This window comes from Mesoplodon mirus (assembly GCF_964341445.2).
Source record: "Mesoplodon mirus genome assembly, chromosome: 15".
Taxonomy (NCBI): Eukaryota; Metazoa; Chordata; class Mammalia; order Artiodactyla; family Ziphiidae; genus Mesoplodon; species Mesoplodon mirus.
In genome coordinates, this window is record NC_138991.1 from 56,421,907 (window position 1) to 56,449,704 (window position 27,798).

At 54.1% G+C, this 27,798-nt stretch overlaps 1 protein-coding gene across 1 annotated transcript in view; it reads left to right on the forward strand.

Moving 5' to 3' along the window:
- LOC309816753 (uncharacterized protein) overlaps positions 1-27,798 on the forward strand; it is a gene marked incomplete at its 5' end in the record, with an annotated part of 152,282 nt that overhangs the window by 109,515 nt on the left and 14,969 nt on the right. The window contains 19 exons of the mRNA XM_082644528.1: positions 2,129-2,482; positions 3,354-3,713; positions 4,948-5,301; positions 7,240-7,371; positions 8,256-8,399; positions 8,492-8,608; positions 10,209-10,416; positions 13,011-13,177; positions 14,591-14,727; positions 15,782-15,863; positions 16,046-16,217; positions 16,383-16,471; positions 19,205-19,342; positions 21,972-22,134; positions 24,365-24,486; positions 25,073-25,213; positions 26,654-26,767; positions 26,868-26,996; positions 27,623-27,784. Of these exons, the coding sequence (XP_082500654.1) occupies positions 2,129-2,482; positions 3,354-3,713; positions 4,948-5,301; positions 7,240-7,371; positions 8,256-8,399; positions 8,492-8,608; positions 10,209-10,416; positions 13,011-13,177; positions 14,591-14,727; positions 15,782-15,863; positions 16,046-16,217; positions 16,383-16,471; positions 19,205-19,342; positions 21,972-22,134; positions 24,365-24,486; positions 25,073-25,213; positions 26,654-26,767; positions 26,868-26,996; positions 27,623-27,784 (3,285 nt within the window). The remainder of the gene's footprint in view (positions 1-2,128; positions 2,483-3,353; positions 3,714-4,947; positions 5,302-7,239; positions 7,372-8,255; positions 8,400-8,491; positions 8,609-10,208; positions 10,417-13,010; positions 13,178-14,590; positions 14,728-15,781; positions 15,864-16,045; positions 16,218-16,382; positions 16,472-19,204; positions 19,343-21,971; positions 22,135-24,364; positions 24,487-25,072; positions 25,214-26,653; positions 26,768-26,867; positions 26,997-27,622; positions 27,785-27,798) is intronic.

Below are 27,798 nucleotides of genomic sequence, written 5' to 3' on the forward strand. Positions count from 1 at the left end.
GGGACTGCCTGCTGGATGGCTTAGGGCCTGTGGCCACTGCCAGGCTGACCCACATGGTCCCCTCCTCCACGCCCTCCACGTCCCCAGTAACACGCATCTGGGCTTCCAGCCCTGAGGGGACCCAGCCCAACCTGACAGCAGATGGGTGGTCCCTTCTGTAAGCGCATTTAGATAGTGACCTAGAATCCAAGTGTTTCAAGCCAGCCTCTGCCACAGGGAGCTGGTCTGGTGACAGGCATATCTGGGTCTTTCGAGGGAGACAGACCATGGGGCTCACAGGCACACATGCTGCCCAGGCTGGGGCACAACACAGCTTAAGTAGCTCCAAGCTCTCCTGGGGCAGGGTGCAGGTGGATAGTAGGTCCTCTCCTTCGAAGGCAAGGCATGGCTGGGAGACCTGAGCACAGCACCTGGACTCCCTGATCTCCAGCGGGGCCCTGTGGCTCCTGGGCCAAGAGCTGTGGGTGAACTGGACATGGGGCGACCACTGGGGTTGCCTGCAGACCTTGTCAGTGCTGCCCTGTGGGCAGCTGGGTGGGCAGCTTGTGGTAGGCTTGGCTCAGCTGAGCTCTCAGTCCAGTTAGCTCTGGGGGACCAGCCAGTGAGCACAGCCCTGAGGACGGCCTGGGGGAGGAGAAGGACAGGTTTTTCTACTCCTGAGGATCTGCTCTGGGACCAGGGAGACATGAGCCTGGAGGTGCTGAGTGGATGCTGCAGGGTGTCTGGCCTGGGGCACTGCCTGGGGGCCCTGGGAGCTGGTGCTGTGGGTTCACCGCCTGGCTGTCCAGATAGAGGGAACATGGCCTCCTTGGGAGGACTGTTTCTGCCAGCTTCACCTCTGTGAGCATAAAAGATGCAGTACTTTCATGCCTCCAGCTTGGCAGTGGTAGCAGCTCCACCCAGTACAGGGACCAGAAAATCAGACCAACACAACTTCCTGCCCAGACCTGCCACTCACCTGCTGTGTGACTTTTAGCCAGGCGTTAACCTCTCTGAGCCTCAGCCTTGTCATCAGTAAACTGCAGGTGGCAACACCTACCTTACACTGTCGAGCATGAAATGGGCCAACGCATGTCAGGTGCCAGCTCAATTTGGTATCCTCTCTTTTGGCGCGGTTTCAGCTACCAGGGAATCATGATCTCATTTTACAGATGTGGAAACTGAGGCTCAGGGAGGTGAAGTCACCTTCTCAAGGTCACACAGTGGCCTGAATGGCAGGAGGGTTAGCCAAGAGAATTGAGGATCAGGATTGAAAGGGTCTTAATGAGCTAGACAGATGGGCTGCCTCCCCCCAGAGGAAACTTAAGACCGAGGGGGCACGTGGAGTTAGCAGCTACGCCTGTGAGAAAGACTCAGGGCTGGGGTGCGAGGGTGACTTCTGCAAAGGCTAACTGAGCGGGAGGGTTAGGACAAGAGCCATGAATGGACGGCCCTTCCCTCCGAGAGCCGTGGTCTGGAATTCCAGGAAAGGGCTGGAAATCGGGCTTTTCTTAGTCCTAGAGCAGGTCAGCAACATCCAGGCAGGAGAATCCGTGGGCTGTGCCCCGTGGGCGGCCACCCCGAGGTCCGTGGCTCCTCTGTGGCCTCCATTTAGCTGTGGTGGGGGTGATACGTGCATTCACCCTGTCGTCAGTGGTGCTGTCCCCACCCAGGGTGGACAGATGAGCACTGGGTGACAGGAAAGGGCTGAGAGCAGCTCCTGGTTCTGTCATGGGCGTGCAGACACTCCAGGACCCCCAGGTACACTACTTAGAGATGTAGTGACTTCCATTCAAGGTGTTAAGAGGGACGTGTCCAGACCAGAGAGATTGAGAGGCCCAAGGTTCCATTATGGAAAAGAGAGGAGGAAACGGGAGGGAGGACCCAGGGGCCTCGTGGGGAGCGGGGAGCGGGCATCAGGGGCCCTAAAGTGCTCTGAACGGTCGAATTTCTTGACTCCCTGGGAGGCCGGTTTCAGCTCTTCAGAGAGAAGTGCTTCACAGGAGCAATCACCTGTTAAGGGGGGTGGTGGGTGCTCCTGGGGGATGGGGGCTCCCTTGACCACCTGTGGACAGGAAGACGGTGGACACGCTTGGTGGGGTGTTGTAGGGACACCCACTCGGGCTCACCTTGCCTTTCTTGGTGGCAGAATCCAGCTGTGCTTATCTTGAATGGCTCCTTCCTGGTCCACGCCTTTGGGGCCAGCCTGGCGGCTCAGGTATCTTCTGGGGACGCTTTCGCCCGGGCCCATGTCCACACAGCCTGCGGCCACCATGCCTGCCTGGACACCAGCCTCCAGCACACATGGCCTCCACTTCAGGCGCTGGGGGTGCCCCCCAACAACCACATCCGAGTGTCCGTGGGGGGAGACGAAGCCCCCAGGGCCCAGCTGGAGATGGCCCTGGGCCCGTGCACCCTGACTGCCCATGGGGACGTCAGGACAGAGGCCAACGCCACACGCAACTGGACCCTGGCCCTGGTGAATCACTGCCCCCTGCTGGAGGTAAGCCCCCACCCCACCGGTCAATGTAGGTTCCCACCTCCCCCCACAAGTTATTAACCGCCTGCTGTATGCCCAGCTCTGCACTCAGCATGAGGAACTTCAGTCTTTTTTTGCCGTTGTCACTTGACTTGGGGGACTCGTTGACTACAAAGTTTTGAGCCAAAAATGGGAGCAGAACTGAATTTTCTCCCCTTTTGCAAAGGGCCTTCCTGAGACACTGGTTCCCTTCCTTTCTGGGGCTCAAGTTGATTCTGTTCTCACATCTCACTTCCCCCATTCCTGGGGTTAAGGCTCCGGGAGTAAGAATGAGGATAGAACGAAGCAGCAGCTGATATTCATCAGGCACGTGTGCTGAGTGCCCTCTGAGCCCCCTTAAATCCTCACCCCCAGGAGGAAGGGGCTGCTTGTACCCCTCCTTTCATTCCCATCTTGGGTCCCTGCCCCCATGTGGGGTGCGTCCTGGGCCCCAGGGGAGCGAGTTGCTTAAGGTGTCTGCCCTCCAGCCAGTGAACATTGATGTTAGTGATGTATTTCCAATAGCCGGTGCTTTCTGGGTGCCTGGCTCTGGGCTCACAAGTATTAACTTACTTACATCTCCCAGCAACTTACGATGCTATAAATCAACTCCCATTTTAGAGATGGGTAAGCTGAGGTTGCAGGTTGGAACAACCGAGTTAGTGGTGGAGCCAGAACTTGAGCCCCAACCTCTCCATGGGATGCCCTTGGTATCAGTCACCTTGCAGAGGGAGGTGCTCATAGAGTTCAGGCTGTGGGTCCACCGCTGCCCTCTTCGCACCCAGGCCCGTCTCCAGCTCCCCCACCTTGGCTTCTGGAGCTGCCCCTAAATCCGACCACTTTCCCCATATTCCAGGCAGCTGGAATCCCACAGGCCCTGCACTCCGAGGGCCGCCTGAGCTGGGGACCCTGTGAATTCGACCTGGCCGCAGGCCTCCGCAGTGACCACGGAGACGCCCACCTGCAGCTGGCCCGTACCTGCAGGGCCCAGCCTTCTGCCCTGGGGCACCTGATCCACTCCCTGCCTCTTCTGGGTCGCCTGGGCCTGCCGCCCAGGAGTGCCGTCAGCCTGACTGCCCGGCCCGGCCCCCCCATCAGCCATGGCTCCCTGGCCCTCCGGATGGGGCCATGCCAGCTGCAGGGTGCACTGGAGCAGCAAGCTGAGAACCATAGCACATGGACACTGGCCACTGAGCCGGGCTGCCCGCTGCTGGAGGTATGTATGGCGGGCCAGAAAAGTGACTGGAGAGGCAGCTTCCAGAGCCCCTGTCAGCGTGAGGCCTGAGCCTGGCTGACACTCCCCTCCAGGGGGCTTCCCAAGACCCCAGCTACTATTTCCCAAAAACCCTGTCGGATACTTGGTTCCTCTTATCACTAATCCCGCATTCCCATTCAGCAGATGAGGAAATCGAGGCTGGGAGAGATTAGAGGCACGCTGTGAAACTAAAGGACCACAGATTCAGAATATAAATTCTGAATATAAATTCTTATAAAAGTCTGTCTTCTTAGTAAAATTCTGAGAGCAGGAAGGGAATGAGGGAAGCTGTCCTCAGCTGCCAGTGGGGAACAGTCACATCTTGGTTTCATAACCTGTTAAAAACCACAGGCTGGGTTTTATCTGAGCTGAGAGATGGTCTGAGAATTGTCCTGTGATGTTTGGGGGAGGGGAATCCCTGATGCTGGAGTCTGGGTCAGGAGACAGGACTGATGCCCTCGTCTGAGTGGGACAGGGTCACTCCCCTGTCTCCTGACGGAGCTTCCTGGGCACAGGGACAGGGTCTGGTCCACTCGGCATCCCTGAGCATAGGGCTGGGTGCCCACAGATGCTCTGTCAGTGTTAATCAGGTCAACACAGGATTGGGCCATGAGAGAGCAGAGCATCACGGGATAAAGCAGGCCTGCCCACTAGAACTTTCCATGATGACGGAAATGTTTCATTATTTGATATCCAGGACAGGAGCTGCCAGCCGTGTGTAGCTTAAAATGAGCTCAGCAGTGCTACAGATGAGCCTGAATTCTTTCTTTTACTTAATTTTAATTTAAATTGAACCAGCCCCAGTCTGAAGCACAGACTGAAGACAGATCAGGTTCAAACCTTGGCTCTGCTACTTTACTAGCTATGTGACCCTGGATAATGACTTCGCCTCTTTGAGCTTCAGTTTTCCCATCTGTAATATGGGGATATTAACTACCCATTTCAGAGCCATCAAATAGGGTGAAAAGAGAACATTCTTGTGAGTTCCTTAGCATGAGGCTGTGCATGTACTAAGTGTTCTATGATGGACAGTTGTTGTGTATTATGATTGCTGTTGCAGTTTTGTTGTTACCGTAATGGGGGAGGGGCACAAGTTGGTAGGCAGGGCTGGAGGGGTAAGAGGGTAGAAGTTGGAGAATCAGGGTCACTCCTGATGTGGGACCACCTTCCGACCCCGCTCTCTGTGGTCCTGCAGGGCCTGGGCCTCCCAGCAGGGATGCAGCTCAGTGGCTCCCTGCAGGCCTCAGGTAGGGAAGCAGAAGCTTCAGGGGTCCTCGCAGCGGCCGGCCAGACTGCCTCCCTGACCTTGGCGGTGGCCCTGCACCCATCCGAGGCCACACTTCGAGCGAAGATGAGGCACACGCTGCCTTCACTGCACTCCATTCCCCCAGAGACCTCGCTGACCGTCCAGCTTGGGTGGGAGGCCGGGCACCAGCTGGGCCTGGAGCTGCACGCGGGGGCCTGTGAGCTTTGGGGCAGCGGCGAGCTGCAGCTGGACCCCTGGCTGCAATGGCGGGTGCTGTCCGAGAGCTCCTGCGAGGCCCTGCAGGTAGGTGTGCCAGGGGTGAGCGGGAGGGGTGGGCACCAGGGTCTCCAGGGGACAGGACAGGGGCCTCCTTTTTGACCACTGCCAAAACCAGAGAGATCGGGTGAACCCTGAAGGGATGGACTCCTCAGATACTTATTGAGGATCTCCTCTGTGCCCTGGACATACACCCATAAACAAAGCAGAGATGAATGCCTGCCTGGGGCAGACTGGCAACCCCCAGAATAAATCACTGAACTGTGGAGTGTATTACACAGTGGTGAGGGCTAAGGGGAGAGAGAAAGTGGGAAAGGGGGGCATAAAAAACAGGGCAGATATTGCAATTTTATAGTCGGTCAAGATTGGCCCCAAAGACAGGATGGCGTTTGAGCACAGACTTGAGGGAGAGGAGGGAGTAGCATTGTTTTGTGTCTGGGGAAAGGGTATTCTAAGTATGGCCAGTGCAAAGGCCCTGAGGCAGGGCTGGAGAGGGAAGGGCATTCTCTAGGACTGGGGTCAGCAAACCATCTCTATAAAAGTTCATATAGTAAATATCTTTGGCTTTGCAGGCCGTTCAGCCGCTGTTGTAACTGCTCACTGCTGCTATTGTAGTACAAAGCGCCATAGACAATATGTACTGTGTGGGCATGTCTGTGTTCCAATAAAGCTTTATTTACAACAGGCAGTGGGCTGGATGTGGCCCATGGGCCATTGTTTGCTGACTCCTGTTTTATAAAAAACCCATGGGGTGGGAGCACACTTGGATTCAGGATCCATCACAGAGGACTGGATAGAAGTTGCATGTGGGTGTGAGAAAAATAGGGGAGTGGATGGCGACTGTGCTTTTGTCGTACATGATGAGAGGTCTGGGGCTGCTGTTCCCCGAGTGGGGAGAATGGTGGATGGAGGAGGAGGGTTGGGAAAGTGGTGTCACCAACTCCAGGCCTATTTTGGATGTGTTAAATTTGACAGGGCTCTTAAACGCTCAAGTGGAGATGTTGGGGACAGCTCTCGAGTCGGGAGGTCGGCTGTGGTCTGGACTGGAGGGTTCCACCTCGAGGTGGTCACATTTAAAGCCACAGACTGGCTGACATGGCTGTGGGGTGGGTGGAGACTAAGCGCTCAGGCTGCAGAGCTGGAGGGATGAGAGGAAGTGGCCAAGGGTACCAAGAAGAATAGGCCAGGAGGAGGAGAAACCCCAAGGGAGAAGGCTGGGGAGGAAAGGATTCCAAGAGGAGGGAAGGGTTACCAGGGTCAAACGTCAGACAGGTGGAGAGTTGGGCAGCCGACCTGGGTGCTGGGAAGGCCACCTTTGAGGCCAGGAAGCGCCAGACTCTGAATGGCAATTCTGCCCCTTGTCTCTGGTGACCTTGAGCAAATCACTGTTCCTCCCTGGGCTTCAGTTTCATCATCATAAACGGGGTGCAAAGGCCTCCTCCACTCTCAGGATTAGATGAAACCACACTGCCGATGTGCTCTGGGATGTGCTTGTGGGAGCAGCCGAGAGAGATGCCCGCGTGGGCCAGCCTTGCAGCCTGCTTCCTGGACAGGCTCCCGTCTGTCTCTTGGGAGCAGGTGTTTGAGTTCTGTGCGCCTGGGAAGGCGGAGGGGATCGGGGAGGAGAGGTGGGGAGATGCACGTTCGCAGCTGCCAGTGGTTGGAAGACTCTTGGCCAGTTGGTTTCACAGGATGTGGTTCTCTTCGGTATAAAGATGCGATCCTCGTAGTTTGGGGAGGTGGAAGGGGTGGGGGAAGCTCGTTGAACAGTGCAGGGCTACCAATGTGGGGACCTTGGGCACTCTGGGAACCTGATCAAAGTCACAAACCCTCTCCTGTAGAGACTCTCGTGGGCACATGCCCCATTTTGTGGTCAGTTCAAGGGGGATTATAAGACCCCTGATGCCCACTTGGGACCCCACCCTAGTTAAGAAGCCCTGCTTCCATCTCCTTAAACCCCTCCAGGCCCTGGGGGTCCCGGGTCGAGTGGATGGCTCCGGCTACATCATGGTGAACTCCATGGCCGTGGACGCCCAGGTGCTGCTCACCGTGGATGCCAACACACTACGGGGGCTGCTTGTCCTCAACACCACCGAGGTGAGGGTGTGGATGGGTGGGGTACCCAGGGTGGCCTGGGAAGGGGTGCTGAGGCCATGTGCCCCCGAGGCCCGAGGAGAAGCATTTGGATACCTGCTGAGCTCCAAAGAGGACCCTGGCAGATGAGAGCATCAAGGTCCATGAGTAGAGGAATGAGGCTTCCAAGGAGAAGTCCCTCAGCTGCCCTTTCCCCTTCCTAACTCCCCAGGAGCCACCACTCATACGATTTCTTTAATGTCATGTGCATGGAAGCACACAGCGTGCTCCCTTTTGCATCTGCCTTGTTTTGTTCGACATTATGTTTGTGAGATTCACCCACGCTGTGTTGATTATCCTTTTTCACTGCTGTATAGTATTCCATGGTGTGCCTCTATCACAATTCATCTATCTATCCTATCCATTAGCACTTGGACAGTGTCCAGTTTCTTATTGTATATTATTTTATTAATTAATCACATACATGTTTTTATTTTATTTTAAAAATGTTTTTATTGTGGTATAATATGCATAGCAGAATTTACCGTCTTAACCGCTTTTTAGTACACAGTTCAGCGGTATTAAGTATGTTCACATTTTTGTGCAAACATCACCACCATCCATCTCCAGAACCCTTTTCATCTTGTAAAACTGAAACTCTATACCCACTAAACAATAACTCCTCATTTTCCCCTCCCCTGAGCTCTGTTGATTTCCTTCCTTTTTAAGGCTGAATAGCATTGCATTGGGTGCATGGACCACATTTTGTTGATCCATTTATTCATCAGTGGACACTTGGGTTGCTTCCACCCTTTGGCTGTTGTTACGAGTGCTGCTATGAACACGGGTGTACAAATATCTCTTCATGATATCTCACACGAGTCTTGGTTTCTCTTGCTCTGTTGTAGACCCAGCAGGAGGTGAACTTGCTGATCACACATAACCTGCTTCAGCCCTTGGGCCTCCCAGCCCAGGTCCTGCTGGACCTGACCACCGAGAGGCTCGGGCCCAGCTACAGACACACCCTGCGGGTTGGAGTGGACGGCAGACAGGTGGGGCTCTGCTGGCGGGGCCTTGGGGGGCTGGGGGATGTGGGGACGGCTCAGCCCAATGGCCCCGGTCCCACGGTCATCCACCCTGACAGGTGTCTGAGGAGCTGACCTTCACTAGGTGGCCGGAGCACATCTCCCTAGACTGCACGTTCCAGCACAACATCCCCACACTGCAGACGCTGTGGGTGGAGGACAAGCTGGGCCTGCAGGTCAGCCTCGGCAAGTACCAGTGATAGTGGAAATCATTCATTCATTCATTCAACAAATCTTTTTGGAAATACCTCGGAGACAAGGGGATGGTAGAACAAGGTTCAGACCTCCCTCTGAGCCTCAGTCTCCTCATCTGGAAATTGGGGATGCTAATACTCATTTTTCTTGCCCAGCCATGCCCCCCGGGGCTGTTACACATTCTCCTCCTCCAGAGCTCCCCGCACTCCCAGCAGACCTGGTGCTTGTCCTCAGCCCTCTTTTCCCCTGTTTTCCACACACACTCACTTCATGGGCTCATCCAGTCTCATACCAGTGCCATCTCTGCACTGCCATGTCCCCCATTTCTCCCTCCACTGAACCCCAGACCCGTAGTCCCACCTGCCTGCTGTATCTCCACTCAGATGCCTGGCAGGCACCTCCGACTTGACTGTTCCAAACCAGACAGGCCGACCCCCCCGACCTGCCCCTCCCCGTCTCCCCATCTCAGCAAATGGCACCTCGTCCATCCTTCCAGTCGTGCAGTCAAACCCTCGAAGTCAACCTGGATTGACCAGCCTCCACCCAGGAGCCCCCCAGGAGTCACCTCATTTGCACAAAAGACTCTCCTATAACCCAGGAAATTCTAAGGGACTTAGGAGCTCCATGTCAGATGCTCCTGTCACCCCCATCACTCAAGAATTTACAAGGGTACAGGGGCTCTGTGTCAGGAACTGGGGTCAAAGACCAAATATTAGCAGGAACCAGGGGCAGAGACATCTATATCTACATCTTATTATTTCACACCCTTCCTAGCCTCTTCCTAGCTTTCTCTTTTCCATCATCTTCCCATTGTTTGACACGTGATGCCTTTGACCTTGTCCTGGTCTGTCTCCCACTGCTGGTGTTTAAGCTCCACGGGGTCAGACATTTCTGTCTGTCATGTGCATGGTAGCGTCCCTAGGTTTAACAGGGCCCAGCATGTAGTAGGTGCTCAGTCAGCATCGTTGAGTGATGGAGTGACACTTCCCGCTTTATAGAGCGGGTGACATAAAGCAGTGAGGGGCCTCGCCACCTGTTGCCACGCGCTGCGTGTTCGGCCAGTGATGGCTGCTGTGCTGTCGTGGCTTAAGTGATTAACTTACGTACATATGGTGGAGAGGTTGCGAACTCAAGGCCTTTGAGGGCCAAGGTGTGTATTTTTAACTTTTTGAAAAAATGAAAAAAAAATTTTTGTTAACTTTTTTATTGTGGCAAAATATGTATTGACCATTTGGACTATTTTAAAGTGTACAATTTAGGGGCATTTAGTACATTCATAAATTTGTGCGACTGCTGTCTAATTCAGAACGTTTTCACCCCCCCCAGATGTGAACCCCGTACCTGTTAGCAGTCACTCCTCAGCAGGCAGAGCCCCACGCCGCCAGCACAACAGCACATGTGTAGTTGGCCACGTGTGACCCAGTTGTTCCTCCAACCTGCTTCCTTGAAGGGGTCCTGGTTCTTCCAATCCCAGCAGCATGGGTGGTACAAAACCCCAGGGTTTGTGGGAGCTGGTGCCAGCTGGGCTGGGCAGACGCTCTCTGTGCAGGGTGGTCCAGCATCTCCTGGGTGTCATTCCAGGTCTCCGTGGACGTTCACGACAGTGACTCTGGCTTTGAGAATTCAGGACGCGTCTCGGCAGGGGCCACATCTCTGAACTACTCCGTGAGCTGCCGTCACCACGATGGGCGCCTGGAGCTTTCTGGCTGGAGTGAGCACGACAGCCAGGCCCTGTGGCAGGCGGGGTTCCCGGCGGAGGCCCGCATCAGCGCCGAGCTGCAGACACGCGGTAAGGCAGCCAGCCACTGCCCATGGGTGAGAGCTGGCTTCCCCCATGTTTGGGGACTGCCTGCCAGCCTCAGGCCCAGTTGACCCTGAGCTCCAGGACTAACCAGGACACCCTTGGCCTTGGAGCCTCACTCCTAAGGGAGCGTCTGTTCGCCTCCCAGGGCTGCCAAAGCAACGTACCATAAACTGGGTGGCTTAAAGCAACAGAAGTTTATTCTCCTGCAGTTCTGGAGGCTGGAAGTCAGAAATCAGGTGTTGGCAGGGCCATGCTCCTTCCAAAGTCTTCAGGGGAAAATCCTTCCTTGCCTCTTCTAGCTCCTGGTGGCCCCAGGTGTTCCTGGGCTTGTGGCTGCATCACTGCAATCTCTGCCCCTGTGTCTCTGCCTCTTCTCTTTATGAGGATGCCAGTCATCGGATTAGGGCCCATCCTAATCTAGCACCTTATCTTGGCTTGATCACCTCTTCCAAGACCCTATTTCCAAATACGGTCACGTTCACAGGTCAGGGACTTAGGACTTCAACATAATTTATAATTTATAATATATAATTTATAATTTTTAGGGGAAAACAGTTTAACCCATATTGGAGGAGGAAGGAAGTGATAAGAGCCACCATTGATTGAGTGCTCACTGCATACATACCAGGCAAGTTCTCAATATACAGGAGCTAAGGAAATCTGCTCAACCATCCCATGCACACCAAGGGAAAGTGGAAGCCCCTAGTGGGGCCTTTGGGCCCTCAGGATCCACACCCTAACCTCTGTGACCTCTCTCCTGGCCCCTGCTCATTCCACTCCTTGCTATTCCTCCAACGCATGAGGCTTGCTCCTGCCTCGGGGCCTTTGTACAGGCTGTTCCCTCTGCCTGGAATGCTGTTCCCCACAGTCACTCTCTCACCTCCTTTGGGTATTTCTCAAATGTCGTCTCCTCAGTGAAGCCTTGCCTGCTCCCCCTATTTATTTGCACCCCCACCTCTCTCCAGCTCTCCCCATCCCTCTCCCTGGCTTTGTCATTCTAACATACTGTGTAACTTACTTTTTAAATATCTTTATTTCTCATTGCCTGTCTTCCACTCACCCCACACTAGAATGTACACTCCACAAGGACAGGGATGATCTTTGTTTGCAGAGTGACAGATAGTAGGTGTTCAATTAATCATCTGTTGAGTGAATGTGTGACATATGAGAGAGGGGTTAGTAACACCATCCCCATTCTGCAGGGGAGGAACAGAGTACGGAGAGGTTGAGTCACTTGTTCCAGGCTACACAGCTGGTTAATGATGAATCAGAGCCGCCCTCTGACCCCTGTGTAGATTGCAGAGATCAGGATCCCTGTGTGTCCCCGAGTCCCTTGGGTCGTCTTCTTCTGGTCTCAAACTCTTCCATCCTCGGCTCTCAGCATCCTGTGGGGTGAGCAGGGGCCTGGATCAGACAGGGGACTGTCTCAATGTGCACTGACCTCACAGACTGCTCTGAGGAAGGGTTTGTAGGGGGTGTGGGGGGAAAGTAATGGGACAGTCGTCCCAGGGATAATTTCCACACTCCAGTTCCCTGGGCCTAGGAGACCTGGTGTGCTGGCCTCCAGCCAGGGTGACCTCTCACCCCCCACCCACTACCGTCCCAGTCCCTTGGGGGGCGTTTTCTGCCTGGCATCAACATTCTTGGTGAGTTTCCACAATCTGGAACCTCCCCGGGCAAGAGGACTTGGTCCCCTTCACTGTGTGTCCCCTCGTCCCTCATGCCCCCACACACACATAGTAGGTGCACGTGGTTGAACATTGCATAATGAAGGAAGGAAACGACCCCTTCCTGAGACCTACTATGTGCCCCACGCACAGGTGTTCGCAGATGTGGTATCTCAGTTGATCTTGGCAACGTCCCTCGAGGTGGGCGGGCTGTGCCCACTTTATAGGTGAGGAGATTGAGGCTCAGAGCTGCCGGGCTTGTCTGTGTCTGCCAGAGAGGGCCACCCACCCTGCTAGGCCCAAGTGGCAGGTGGCGGGGCTGGGCCAGATCCTGGACTTTCCTTTTCTGGAGAGTTTTTACCTGCTGCGAAGATGAGGGGCAGCCCAGCGGGAGGCAGGGGACTGGAAGAGATGCCCCTGTGGGGTGGGAGGGGACACAGACCCTCCAGCCTGGGCCAGGCAAGCTGCAGGTCAGTATTATTTGATATTGATTTGTATTTGATGAACCCTGAAGAGAAGCATCATTGGTTTGTTCATTCCCTCAACAAGTACCGGACACCTATGATGTGTCTGGCTGGGGCTGTGCTAAGTGCTGGGGTTATAGCAGGGAATGAAACAGACTAAAGGCCCTCCCACCCTGGAGCTGACCTTCTGGCAGGGGAGGGAGCAGGAAGTGCTGGGAGGGACTTTAGATGGGCAATCCTGGGAGGCTCCTCGGAGGAGTTGTCCTATTAGCAGCGACTCCAGTGAGAGAAGGAACTGGCCAGGCCTAGATTGGGGGACGCCTCGTGACACATGATGTCACTGGGACTCAGAGAGGTGAAAGACTTGCCCAGGGTCAATCCCACTGGTATCCTCAGGAAGGGAGGTGAACCCCAGTCCCTAGCAGCCTTTGCCATTCTCTGCCTTTAGAGACCCAGACCCAGGCCCATGTGGTCCTCCGAGGTGGGGAAGGTGGGATCAGCGTGGACGTGGCAGCCCTGGTGGCCTGGCCGATGAACGGCCCCCTGGAGCTGGTGGTGAACGTCAGCCACACGGCGCCCGCTCTCCGGAGGCTGGGCCTGCCCTTCGCCAGCCAGGTGAGGAGTGGGGGCCCAGCCTGGGCAGGGGCAGGCTGCCTCCTAATTCTGTCGGCTCCCATCCTGTTCCCGGGAGCAGAGGACCACTGTGTGCACGACTGACCGGGATGCTCTTGCCTTGTGTCTCTCCAGCACTTTACAGTTTGTAAAGGCTTTATTAATAATAGTAATCATTGTAACCAGTGTCTACTGAGTGACCTCTATTCCCAGCTCGGGGGCTGGTGTGGACTGGCCCCCTGCATCTCTGTGTTCCAGTTCCTGATGCTGTGTCCTTTCCGCCCTTCCACTTTTTATTCAAAATCAAAGCTCAGCTTCCATTTGTAGAGCGCCTGCTGCGTGCTCGGCACCATTCTATGGGTTTTGTATGCATTGACTCATCTCCTGACACCCCAGCGCGAGGCAGAACAGCATAGTTGTTACGGAATGCCGTCTCTGGAGGTCAGTCCCAGCGCTGCCATTTGCTGGCTGTGTGGCCTTGGGCAAATTCCTCAGCCTCTCTGTGCCCTCCATCTCCTCATCTGTGAAATGGGGATAATAATTGTATCGATAATGTGGGGGTTGTGAGGATGGAGCGAGGAACACCAGTAATGCACCTGGGACGGTGTGTGGCTGCAGCAGATGCTTTAGAAGCTTTTGCTGGTCTGGTGGTGGTGATGATGGTGATGATGGTGGTAACTGTAATCATCATCATCATCTCTGGGTCACACATGAGTGCCTAGGTGACCTGCCCAAGGTCACATAACAAGTAGACATCAAAATAGGGACTCAGGCTTGGTACGGGGCCCTTCCCTGAGATGCTCCCCACCAACAAGCTCTGAGAAAGGAAATGTGCTGTGGCCCCACTGCATGGGGCAGTGTCCCAGCCACTGTCGTTTGGTGTGAACTCACCTTGCTTGGCTGGGCCCTCCCACTCCCCCACGAGTCACAGAGCGCATGCATCAAAGCCTCTTTTCCAACCTCCTGTTTTGGATTATCCAGCAATCCCCCTGCCCCTCACTCCCCTCTGCCATGGGAGGAGTCCTGGAGGGCCAGAATGTCACTCTTGATGCAGAGGGTCTGCGTCACTGTAACCCACAACGGAGCAGCCCGAGCTCCCTTCTCCCCTGACATCATCTGAATCCCCTTTTCCTGGCCTCAGGACCGGGTGATGGGAGACCCGTGGGGAGGTCATTCTTTGCCAATGTCAGGGGCGCAGGTCTGCACTGGGGGCCCACAGTAGGCAACCTAGGCTGCAGTGAGGGAGCCGGTCCAGGCCCTGCCCAAGGGTCCTCACCGTCCAAGAGGTTGTTAGATGGGGCCAGGCCTGATGGGTGTCTGCCACGCCGTGCTGGGGGGACAGGGACATGCTGGGGCTGTGGAGCATGGCCTGGCCTGTGAGGGTCCTCAGGCCCCTCCCCTCCCCACACCTCACAGCCTGCCCCCCCCATCCCTCTTCAGCTCATGTTCTGGGAGCTCTGGGCAGAGGAGGAGATGAGTTCTTCCCTGCAGCTGACTTGTGATTCTCAAGCCTGCCTGGTCTTCAATGTCCGTGGCCAGAACCGGGCGCTCAGGTGAGGGGTTCTCTACATTCTGGGGGCCCTGAGAGGAGAGGAATGAGTGAGGGAGACCACAGCTGAGCACTCCTGACCTACAGCCCCACTGCGCAGGTGTGACAAGGGAGGCTCAGAGAGGCCAAGTGACTTACCCAAGGTCACACAGCTGATAAAATATCTTTGACCTCTGGGGGCAGGCCATGGATGAGGAGTTCTTGGTCTCACAAACTAAATGCATCCCAGACCTCGAGTACATATTAGTAACTATTACGGCTCTTCAATCCAGGGACCTACTGGGTGCCGGGGTCGGGGGTCTTACAGTCAGATGAAGTCAGGTGGCCACTGGTTCTCACCTGGGGGAGAGTGTGCCCACCCAGGAGTGTCTGGCAATGTCTGGGGAAATGTCTGGTTGTTACGACTCGGCATGGGATACTACTGGCTTCTAGTGGGCGGGGTCCAGAGGTGCTGCTAGACTCCTATAATGAACAGGTCAGCCCACGACAGTGAATCGTGTGGCCCAAGGTGTCAGCTGTGCTGAGGTTGAGACACCCTGGTGTAGAGGCACCACTGGGCCAGGGCAGCCCCCAGGGCTGGCAGCAGTGGGGAGCCATGAACACCCCAGCCTGAAGAGGCAAGGAAGGGGTGCTGTGTGCACAGGGCTGCTGGGAGACAGCCCGGGTTTAAATCCCACCATCCACTCTGCTGAGGCTCCACTGGCCAAGCCCGAGGGGGCCCATCGGTGGGCCTCCAGAAGACGTGCCTTCCAGTACCACCCAGCCTCTGTGCTGAAGGGGAAACTGAGGGACTTGCCCAATGTCCCTGCCCAGGACCAGGCAGAGGCCAAACTGGGATTCAAACTCAGGTCGCCTGGGGGCAGGCTGCAGCCCCCACCATTACAACCCATGGCCCTCAGGCCTTGGGGCATGTGAATAGCCCTTTATCGGCTATTCTGCTGCTGTGTTCCTGAGTCTCCACCCCTCTGCTGGGGAGGTTGGCTTGGTCCTGACCCGGCCCTGGAGGCCCTGGACAGGGTGCCCTCAAGCCAGGCCTCTCACATCCTCTTTCTTTCCAGCAAAGAGCTGCGGCTCTCAGGCCGGCATCACCTCCCCATCCTCCTAGGCTGCTGCCCCACCAGAGCCTCAGCCTCAGCCAAGGTAACTGTGTCCCCGCCTCCCCTGAGCTCCTAACTGGTTCCAGATGCCCTGCCCGAGGCGGGTGTGGAGAGTGTTAACACATCCACATCTGTCTGCCGGCTGCACAGGCCCCCGTGGGCGACTCTCGGAAACCCCTGGCTCCAGCTTTCCCAAACAGGCCCAGGTTTACATTCCTGGGCTAGCCCCTGCGGCCCCCAGCCGGGCCCACGAGACCCTTAGGAGCCAGGGGAGGCTTTGCCCGCCTGGTGCCTGGCGCCGCCTCACCCGGCCTGGCATGCTCCCGGTCGCTGGATCAGATGACGCGGCCTTTGAGCTCAGCCAGCATCACCTCCCAGGTGTCCCGTCTGCCTTCCCGTGGGTCTTTGCGTGTCTTCGTGCCCTGTGTCCACAAATCCCATTTTTACCTGGAACCCCCAGCATCTCCCGCACTCATGCATCTGCCCTGTGTGTAGCATCTGGAGGTCCTGGGGGAAGACAGGAGGACCCGTGAGACCCATGATTCCCCCTCCCTCCGTGCAGCTGCCATTGTTTATTTCTGTCTGCCCCTCTTCCCCAGTCAGGAGATCCTGGAGGGTGTGCCCAACACCTGGCACAGGGCCCAGTACATAGTAGGTGCGCGTAGTGAATGAATGAAAGAAAGAATGAATGAATGACAGGGTGTGTAAGTGAGTGAGTGACTACAATCACCAACTGGTCACTTCATTATCCCACCAGCCACCCAGTTTTGTTAAAAGTCCTCCCTGCCCTGGGCCAGGCTGCCTTTGTTTATAGAGCACCTACTGTGTGCCAGGCCCTGTACCCGCACATCACAAAGGATCTCGGTGCTCCCCAGATTTCACTGCACCATCATTCGGGGAACCTCTTAGTTTTCCCCTAATCTTTATTTTGAATAATTTCCAACCTATAGAAAAGTTATTGTAGGACAGTGGACATTTACCCATCGGTTTTTTCCCCAGTTTTATTGAGATGTAATTGACATACAGCACTGTATAACTTTAACATGTACAGCATACTGATCTGACTTACATCTATTGTGAAACAACTACAGTAAGTTTAGTTAACATCCATCATCTCATAGAGATACAGAAAAAGAAAAGAAAAGGAAAAAAAATTTATTTCCTTGTGATGAGAACTCTTAGAATCTTCTCTTTTTTTTTAAATTAATTTTTATTGGAGTATAGTTGATTTACAGTGCTGTGTTACTTTCAGCTGTACAGCAAAGTGAATCAGTTGTACGTATACATATATCCACTCTTTTTTAGATTCTGTTCCCATGTAGGTCATTACAGAGCATTGAGTAGAGTTCCCTGTGCTCTACAGTAGGTCCTTATTAGTTATCTGTTTTATATATGTGTATATATCCATCCCAATCTCCCAATTTATCCCTCCCCCCCTTTCCTCCTTGGTAATCATAAGTTTGTTTTCTGCATCTGTGACTCTGTTTCTGTTTTTTTAATTGGTTCATTTGTACCTTTCTCTTCTCTTAACCACTTTCAAATATACCGTCCAGAAGGGTTAACTGTAGTCATCCTGCTGTACATACATCCCTGGTATCTATCTTATATCACCAAGTGTTAATATCTTACCACATCTTTCTATTTATACTTACATGTTATATACATTTGTATATTCGTACACGTATTTTCTGTATTATTGTGAGTTAATATTGAGTTGTTTCTGGAGGCATCTCTTTACTCCTAAATACTGCAGCGAGTATTTCCTATAACAAGGGTATTTTCTTGTATAGCACAACAGAATTACAAAATTCAGGAAATTTAACATGTGACATAATACCATTATTGAATATATGGTTCGTCATAAAATTTCCCAGTTGTCACAGTCATTCTTTTGCGATAATGTTCTTTCAAGCGGTTTTGTTTTGTTTGTTTTAAATCCAGAATGCAGTTCAGGATCATCCAGGGTGTTCAGTTGTTTCTTAATCTGAAATCTCTTTAGTCTCTTAATCTAGAACAGAGGTCTGCAAACTTCTACCGTAAAGGGCCAGATACTAAACATTTTAGCCTTTACACCCAACACCCTCTCTGTTGCAACTGCTACCACTGTAACAAAAGAGCAGCGATAGGCAATATGTACATAAATGGGCGTGGTCGTGTTCCAATAAAACTTTATTTACAAAATCAGGCAGTGGGCCAAATTTGGCCCAAAGACTGATCCCTGATCTAGAAATTCCCTTCCCACCACCTACATTTTATTATTACACTTTTCAGACACTGAAAAATTAAAACAATTTTATAGCGAACACCCACGTACCCATCACCTAGGTTTTTTTCATTCATATCTCGCTCTACTTTATCACATAGTTCTCCATCCTTCTTAATTTTTGATGCATTTCAAAGTAAGTTGCTGATATTGATATACTTCCCCCTAAGCATTTCATTGTCATTAACCACATTAAAGAAGAACTCCTGCATTGAACAACAAGGATTTACTGTGTAGCACAGGGAACTGTATTCAGTATCTTGTAATAACCTATAATGGAAAAGAATCTGAAGCTGTATACCTGAAACTAACACAATATTGTAAATACGCTATAGTTAAGTTTTTAAAAGAACTCCTGCACTGACGATTGCAGTGTTCAGGCAGTTGTTCTGCAAAAATCCCCCATTTGAATTTGTCAGATTGTTTGTGTGAGACATGATTCAGGTTGAACATTATTGACAGGGGCATCACTAAATTAATGATGCTTCTGGAGAGCTCTTAAGAATACCAGCTCTTGACCCAGTTTCCAGAGGCTCTGTTTTTACAGGTCTTGGGTGGGGGCCCAGAATCTATATTTTTGGCAGGTGCCCTAAGTGATTCTGCTATTCAGCCAGCCTGGAAGTTAGTACATTATTTCATATAGTTTTCATATCAACCCATTAATAAAGTAGGTAATTATCCCAATTTATCTGATAAGAAAGTGAAGGTGGTTATGGAACTAGCTAGAGGTCATTCATCCCATACCTGCTAGAGCCCGAATTGGGGCCCTGGTCTGTTTAATGCAATGCTTGTGCGTCGTCCTCTGCAGTAGACTGCCCCCTGCTGTTCACAATGGTAATACAATTAGAATTCTTGCCTGCCCGCCCCAGGCTGGTAGCTGTCTACAAGTCAGTGTTACAGCATGAAGGGCACAGGGAGATTGTTGTCATGGCCACACCTGTGGTCTAAACTGAGGCTCAGGACCCTCATGTCATCAGCTTGTCCCGTCCAGGGAGCTGTGCGTCTTTCGGGCCCGGGGCTTTGGGAGGCAGAGCTTGCTTACAGTGTGGAGCCGGCATCGTGCTCGGTGCTCCGTCAGAGACTTGGATGACGAGACCTGACTTGCTTTTCTTCTGGCCCAGCTACGGTACTCTGAGGGTGGAGCCGAGAGCACATTTGCCTTGATGGTGGAGGAGCATCATTTCCACGTTGGCTCCAGGCTGGTGGCTGCTAAGAACAGTCTGACCAACATCATCACGCTGGAACAGACCTTCCCCCAGGTGCGTGGAGGAGGCCAGAGCCAGGGCTAGGGCAGGCTGGGAGGCTCCTGGGGCAGCCCTTTGAGAAAAGAGGAATTGTCCCGGTTCCTGGGAGGATCCAATGCAGGCAGAGCTGTGATATGGGCAAAATTTGCTGGAATGGATTCTCAGCTGGCCTCTGTACCCATCCATCCTCCCTCCTTCCCTCCCTCCCTCCCTCCCCCTCCCTCCTCCCTCCCTCCCTCCCTCCCTTTCTTTCTTCCTTCCTTCCTTCCTTCATTCCTTCCTTCCTTCCACATTATTTATTGAGCATCTACCAGGTGCCAGACCAGACACTATTCCAGAAACTGGGGATGTTGCCTAGAACAGGGTTGATGAGTCCTTCCTCTCATCAAGTGTACAGTCTAGTGGGGATATTGACCAACAAAAAAATCAAATAAGAAAATATACCAGATGATGATACATACTATAGAAAAAACAAAATGGGGTGATATGAGTGGGAATTACTGGGGAGCTATTTAGGTGGCCAGGAAAGGCCCCACTAAGGAGATGACATTTGAGCTAGCCGGAGATGACAAGCAAATATCAGCCATTTGAAAATCTGGTGAAAAGAAGATATACAGATTGCCAGCAAACACATGAAAGGATGCTCCACATCACTAATCATTAGAGAAATGCAAATCAAAACTACAATGAGTATCACCTCACACCAGTCAGAATGGCCATCATCAGAAAGTCTACAATCAATAAATGCTGGAGAGGGTGTGGAGAAAAGGGAACCCTCTTGCACTGTTGGTGGGAATGTAAATTGATACAGCCACTATGGAGAACAGTATGGAGGTTCCTTAGAAAACTAAAAATAGAACTCCCATATGACCCAGCAATCCCACTCCTGGGCATATACCCTGAGAAAACCATAATTCAAAAAGAGTCATGTACCACAGTGTTCATTGCAGCTCTATTTACAATATCCAGGAGATGGAAGCAACCTAAGTGTCCATCGACAGATGAATGGATAAAGAAGATGTGGCATGTATATACAATGGAATATTACTCAGCCATAAAAAGAAATTGAGTTATTTGTAGTGAGGTAGATGGACCTAGAGTCTGTCATACAGAGTGAAGTAAGTCAGAAAGAGGAAAACAAATACCGTATGCTAATACATATATATGGAATCTAAAAAAAAAATGTTCTGATGAACCTAGGGGCAGGACAGGAAGAAAGACGCAGACGTAGAGAATGGACTTGAGGACACTGGGAGGGGGAAGGGTAAGCTGGGACGAAGTGAGAGAGTGGCATGGACATATATACACAACCAAATGTAAAATAGATAGCTAGTGGGAAGCAGCTGCATAGCACAGGGAGATCAGCTCGGTGCTCTGTGATCACCTAGAGGGGTGGGATAGGGAGGGTGGGAGGGAGACGCAAGAGAGAGGAGATATGGGGATATATGTATATGTATAGCTGATTCACTTTGTTATAAAGCAGAAACTAACACACCATTGTAAAGGAATTATACTCCAATAAAGATGTTAAAGAAAAGAAGAAAAGAAAATATATAATGAAAGAGCATTCCAGGCAGAGGGAACAAGACGTGCAAAGGCCTGGGCAGGAATGAATTTGGCATGTTTGAGGAATGGCCACTGGGCTGGAGCAGAGTAAGTGGGGGGAAATGGGGGGCAGCAGTGGGAAGCCAGTCATGCAGGGCGTGTCAGGTCACAGGGAGGAGTTTGGAGTTTATTCTCTCTGAAATTGGACGCCTTTTGAGGACACTATCCAAGGGATGCTTTCAGATTCCTCTGGCTGCTGTGTGGGGAGGGACCTACAGGGGACAGCAGAGACAACAGTGAAGAAGCCAGTGAGCAGGGCCAGAACGATGATGTCTTGGACCGAGGTGGGGGCAGTAGTGATGGGATTTAGAGACATTTAAGAGTCAGTTCTCCTCGTCCCACCAAAAGTCCCCTCGACCTGTGGCACCCACCAGCAGGGAGAGTGCTCCTTGCTGAGCCTTTGCACAGGCTGTTCCTTCTGCCTAGAATGCCCTTCCCTGTTTTGTCCACTTATTTTCTTTGTGTTCCTTTGTCCCTCTCTTTCGTGGCTACTCTTGTCACCTTGTCCCACCATTTTCTGTCTCTGTGACTGTCTCCCCACCAGCCTGGAGCCCCCTGAAGGGCCAGGGCCAGTCTTGGTTATCTTTGTACTCCAACCCCCAGCACTGGGTCAAGGACATAATACATGCTCACTAAATGTTTGAGAAATCCTACTACCAGCTGCAGCAGCCCCACATGGCATTGTCCATGGGTCCAGCCCTGGGCTGAGCACATCACACCCATTATATCACTGAAGTAGGCACTGTTATTCTTACCCCATTTTATACGCAAGGAAATGAGGCCCAGAGAGGTTGGGAAACTGGCCCAAGGCCACACAGCTTGGAAGTGGAGCTGAGAGGCGGCTGTCCTCTTTACAGGGGGCTTCGGTCTCCTATGTCACACCCCTTCCACCCCCTCCCTTACAGTATCTGCCCAGCCCAGTAAACTGTTAGAACTTTGTTTCTTGTGTTTCCTCTTCTGAAAGCTTCTCTCCTTTCCTACCCTCAGCGGGAACATGGGCCGGGTTCCCCTGTGACCCAGCTCCATCTTTCTCTTCCAGCTCCACACCATTCCTGGGGAGCTGGTCCTGCAGACCTCATATGAGCGAGCCCGTGGCACCCGTGTCCTGCACCACGTGGTGCTGTGGGACGGCCAGGAGATGGCCATCAACGGGAGCCTCTCCGGGCCCTTCCTCAAGCCCACCGGGACCCTCAGCCTGCAGGGTGAGTCTCCCAGCAGCTGCAGCAGGGGTGGCCCATTCACCCACTCACTCAGAGCACCATCATTGAGCACCTGCTTATCCCAGGTGCTGTTCCAGGTGCTGGGGATCCACTGGGAAATAAGATGGCCCAGGTCTCTGCCTTCAGGGAGGCAGGCTGTGAGCAGGGACACATACTGAACAAGATAACGCCAGGGTGTCTCCTAGAGAGAAGGGCTGAGAAAACAAGCAGGGCTTGGTTTGGGGGCCTGGAGATCATCCAGGTGGGGTGGTCGGGGAAGGCCTGTCTCAGGAGGTGATGTTTAAGCTGAGCCCCAAGTGACAAGAAGGCGAAGCTCTGGGGAGATCATTGCAGGCAGAAGGAACAGCAGGTGCAAAGGCCCTGGGGTGGGAACAAGCTTTGTGGCCGGAGCAACAACAGCAAGGCCAGTGTGGCTGGCGTGGACTGAAGGGAGGAGCAGGGGGGAGATGAGGTGGGAGAGGTCAGGGGAGCCAGGTCACACAGGATCCCAGGCCCCGACAAGGAGTTGGGGTTTTACCTGAGTGTGTTAAGACAGGAGGGTAGGGCCAGGGCGTGGAAGGTGTGCCAACTCTGAGCATCCCTGAGAGGCTTCAGAGCTGAGGCTGACAGACTGAAGGTTGGCAGGGGAGGTGAGTGCAACCCCAACGGTGGCACCCGTGACCCCTGAGGCCCTCCAGGAAACAACCCCGTCCCCAAGGGGCTGTGCAGACACACAGACTGTCAGTTAGTGTTTGAGGAGCCCCCTTACACCGAGCAGAGCCCGACCTGCTGGCCTGCCAAGCGGGAAACATGGTGCAGAACCTGGCCCCGGGGGCACGGCTTGCTGAGTGGCCCAGTGGAGTTCCCCATGGTCACGGTTGCCACACATGTGCCCTGCAAGGCAGAGGAAATGAGAAGATCCTCAGCATGCCAAGATGGTATGTGTATGCCCTTGTGTGCATGTGTGAACGTGTGCATGCTCGGGGGCCCATGGGTGAGCTGAGCAGTCCGTGGACCCTGCCATGTGGTTACAGAGCATAGGAGCCAGCAGGTCAGGGGTGGAGGGAATGAGGGGTGTGGCTCTGCATGTGGCATGCAAATGTGGCCAGTGCTCCCTGGACTGGTGACCAGATGATGCCTTGAGAACCAGCTAGTGCCGCCGTCTCTGGGCACAGCTCCCCAGAGTCTGTGTGGGGACAGGCAGCACCCCTTCCAGAGGGCTCAGAGGGCAGCATGGTGGCCGTTGTCTGCAATGGGGTCTTGGGTGGACTCCTGCTCTGGGGGTCTAGGAAGGCAGGACCAGTTGGTGGCCTCATAGGATGGGATCAAGTGGTGCAGGAGGTCAGGGCAGCTGGACTCAGCCTTAAGGGATGAAGGAAGAAAATCTAGGGCAAGGTGACTGTCTGCTGTGAGGCCTCAGCTATGCAGGTACCACCTGTGTCACACCCCAAGGTGGAATGAGAGCATAGGGCAGGTGAGTGTGGCCAGGTAGGTGTGGGACATTCAAAGAGGCCTGGGCAACCATGAGTGTGAGGGACCTGAGAGTGATACAAGAAGGAGACTGTATCAGTCAGCTATTGCTGTGTAACAAATGACCCCAAACTCAGTGACTTACAGTAATAAGCATTTATCACTGCTCATGGGCCTGTGGGTCAGCTGGGCAGCTCTTCTGGTCTTACTCACGCATCAAAGTCAGCCCCAAGTTGGGTAGGTGGTGCTGCTGATCTTGGCTGGGCTTTCTAACGTGTTCGGGGGCTGGCTGCCTGTCAGCTAGTCTGGGACAGCCTCGACTGAAACATTCAGGTTCTCGTCTGTGTGGTGTCACCATCCAGCAGGCCAGCCTGGGTTTGTTCTCACAGTGGCCGGGCAGGGATCCCAGAGAGCCAGTGGAAGCTGAGGACTCTTTAGGCCTAGGCTGGGGTTTGCCAGTGTCAACTTCACCAAATTCTACAAGCAAATCACAAGGCCAACCCAGGTTCAAGGGCCAGGGAAACAAATTCCACCTCTTGATGGAGGAGGTACAAAGCCTCGTTGCAGGAATAGAGATTTGGGGTTCTCACGGGGACACTGAGGGACTATACTGAGTGGTATGGGGACCAAGTGAAGGTGTAGCTTTTGAATTTTGTGCAGATTACCTGAGCGTGTGGCCCCAAAGTGGCCCCCTATACCCTCTCGGCCTCAAGCCGATGTCCTCAGCTCATGTTCCTGCCCCTCCCTGTGTCCCCGCCTCCAGTGGAGCTCACCCACCTGCTGCCGCTCCCCCTGCCTCGGCACTGCAGCCTCCACCTGGCCTCCGAGCATTCGCGACGCAGCCACCATGATGACCTGGTTGTGGGCTGGGATGGCAAAAACCAGGTAGGCATCAGCGCTGGAAGGATACCTGCGAAGCCCACCCTGTGGCCTGAGAGGTGCACTTGGGGCCCTGCCCTGCCCGAGGAGGCTTACAGAGACAATGGGGCTGGGCCCCAGTCCCCAAGGGACCATCAGAAGGGCACTGGGTGGGAGGAGGAAACCTGGGTCCCAGCACCACCTGGGACAGGAAGACCAGTGGCTGACACATACTGCAGGCCTCTTGTGTGCCAGGCACATCAGCCCCATTTCTAGAAGATAAAACTGAAGCTCAGAGAGGCATGGGGTCTTGCCCAGAGTCACGGAGCTACTGGAAGGCAGGGCTGGGATTTGAACCCATGAAATGCCTCCAGCCACCACATGTGTGACTCCCAGTCCCATCTTTGTCATATGCTTGTCCCCATCTGCTTCTCTCCAAGCCTCAACTTACTCCTCTGCAAAATGGGCTGAAGCTCTCGGAGGGCCTCCCACAGTGCTGGGCCAGCAGCCCTCACTCCCGTGACCTTGATGAAGAAGGTTGCCTGCACTGGGTGGTGGGGAGGGGGTTGGCCTCTCTGGGGGAGCCCTCCCCCTCAGCCTGTCCCCTCCCCAGGTGGTGCTGTCCTCCTCTCTTCGGCTGGGGAAGGGCGAGCTGGCCGCCCACCTGGCCCTGGCTCACCCTTTCAGCCTCTCCTGGTGGCGGGCCGAGGCCAGTGGCTTTGCTGAGAGCAGGGGTGGCAGGCAGAGCTGGCAGGTGAGCAGGGAGCATCCGAGGGGCCCTGGGTGTAGGGGTCTTGGGGGTTGGTGAGCTGCGTGGCTGAGCCCACGGGTGGGGCATCTAGGACCATGTGTGGGGGAGGAGGATCCCATTTGTTCATCAGAGACAAGGACATCTCTGGAATCACAGATTCCTGAAGCTTTGAACCCCAAAGGGACCTTCATTCATTCATTCCTTCATCGGTACCTTATTAAGCACCTACTGTGTGCCAGGCAGTGTTGAGGTACAGACACAGTCCCTGCATTGATAAAGCTCACATTTTAGTGAGAGAAACAGTTACAAGCATGTCCAGTTCATCACTGAAGTGCTCATTTGTTTAGTCAGTCACTGCAGTGGTTTGAGCAGGGCAGCTGGACTCTGCATCTGACTGGGAGGCCTTGGGCAGCTCACAGCACCTCCCTAAGCCTCAGTTTTTTTCTTCTGTGAAATGGAAGACAGTAGGCCAGTGTGTGCCAGGCAAAACAGGCAAAAAGACCAAAACTCAAGCAAATGAATGAATAAAGAAATTAAGAGTTGTGGTAAGCACCATAAAGAAAGTAAGGAGGGTGCTAAGAGAGAGACACATTGGAGTGGGGGGGGGCTACTTTAGATGGGGTGGACAGCGAGGGCTTCCTGGAGGAGGTGGTTTGTCCGCTGAGGATCCGCAGATGAGGAGGAGCTGTCTGTGACAAGCTGGAGAAGCAGCACAGTCCAGGCAGAAGGAACAGCAAGCGAAAAGGCCCCGAGGTGGGAACGGGCTGGGTGCTTCAGGAAGAGCCAGAGGCAATGAAGACCAGAACCAAGGACACGATGGGGCGGGGGCAGGGGAGGGGGGAGATGAGGTCAGGTGAGGGGCAGACCACGCAGGGCCCCCCTCTTGGCTCGGGCTGCCACAGCAAAATAGTACAGGTGCGTGGCTTAAAGCACAGACATTTATTTCTCACACTTCTGGAGGCTAGAAGTCCAAGATCAAGGTGCCAGCACTGTCCGGGTCTGGTGAGAGCTCTCTTCCTGGCCTGCAGCCATCTCACTGTGTCCTCACGTGTTGGGGAGGGAGCTCTCTGGGGTCCTTCTTACAAAGACACTAATTCCATTGTGACCCCCCCGCCCCAAACCTCATCAACCCTAATCACCTCCCAACGGCCCCACCTCCTGATGCTCTCACACTGGGGATTAGGGCTTCAACATATGAACTGGTGGGGTGATGTGAGTCAGTCCACAGCAGCCCCACAAACCCCAGTGAGCAACTCAGATTTCATTCTGTCTTTGGGAATGATGAGTCTGGGTGCTGAGAATGAGGCGTTTTCCATCTAACCGCCTCTGGCCTCCCAGCCTGAGCGTGGCTCTAAGCTCTTACAAACACGAGCCGCAAGAGGAGGCACCATCTCTACTCCCCATCTCTCTCCTCCGCCCGCCACTGGCCCCATCTCCTTGCAGGTACAGCTTGCCTGGAATGGAGGGCAGCCTGCGACTTTGCAGCTCACCTGGGCCGACAGGTCCTTGGCGCACGGCACCTCCTGGGATGGCTGCGTGGCCACCTCCCCGGGGCAGGTAGGCACTGGCTGCCCTGCTGATCAGGCACAGGCCTTTCGCTAACTCTGAGCCCTGTGTTGCCCCCGCTCCCCCCAGTCACGTCCTCCATCCTCTTCAGCTCCAGGACGCCTGGGGCCTGGGCACCCTCAGGGCCTGTGGGGCCTTAATACAGACCCCAGCTGTGTTCAGCGAGTGGCTCGATCTGTCTTGGGACGGACGCCGGGTGCAGCAGAACCTGACGTGTGAGGTGAGGCCTGGGGGGCTGGGGGTCCCCACCTGCTTCAGGAAGTGCCTGGCTCTGGGGCCCTAGGGTCCTGGGTATAAGTGCTAGTTGTGCTGGGGATCGCGGGCAACTCATTTCTCCACTGTGAACCTTGGTTTTCTCATCTGTAAAATGGGTGCAGTAATCCTTCCCTGACTGGAGTGTAGTGAGAGCTCTGGGAGGTAAGGAAGGCAAGGCGCCCAGCATGAGGCAAGCACTTGGGGAGCAGACGGGGAAGGAGCTGGTGACGCCAGTGGGCTTCTGGGGAGGGGTGGGGGGAGGTCGGGAGGTCAGGTTTCCAGAGGTGTCAGGGTCAAGGTCTCTCCAGCAGCACCGCCTGCCTGGGGCTCCTGATGGGCTATGGAGAGACAGGGACAGCTAGCCCTGGAAGTCCCCTTGCCCCTTCTGGGTCTCCTTAGGCCCAGCCCCCCTCAGTCTCCCAACAGAAGTCCTGCTCGGAGTGTAAACGGCTGCTGTGGGGCTGACCAGGGCTCTGATGGTGGAATTTCTGGCACCTGCCCTCCTCCCGTGAGGGTCTCCTGACTGCCGCTGGCCATGGGCACTCTCTCTTCCGGGACGAACCCCCATCCCATGGTGCCTTCTCCTTCCAGAGACACCAGCCGTCCCGCCCGGACAAGATCCGTGCAGAGGCCACACTGGAGCGCGTCCTCACGGCCTCCTGCACCACGCAGAGTTTCCAGGGAGTCATGGAGACGGACTGTGCCCACTGGCTGCGCCATTCCCTGCATCTGGGGCTCTGCCACCTGCCCAGGGTGAGTCTGTCCCA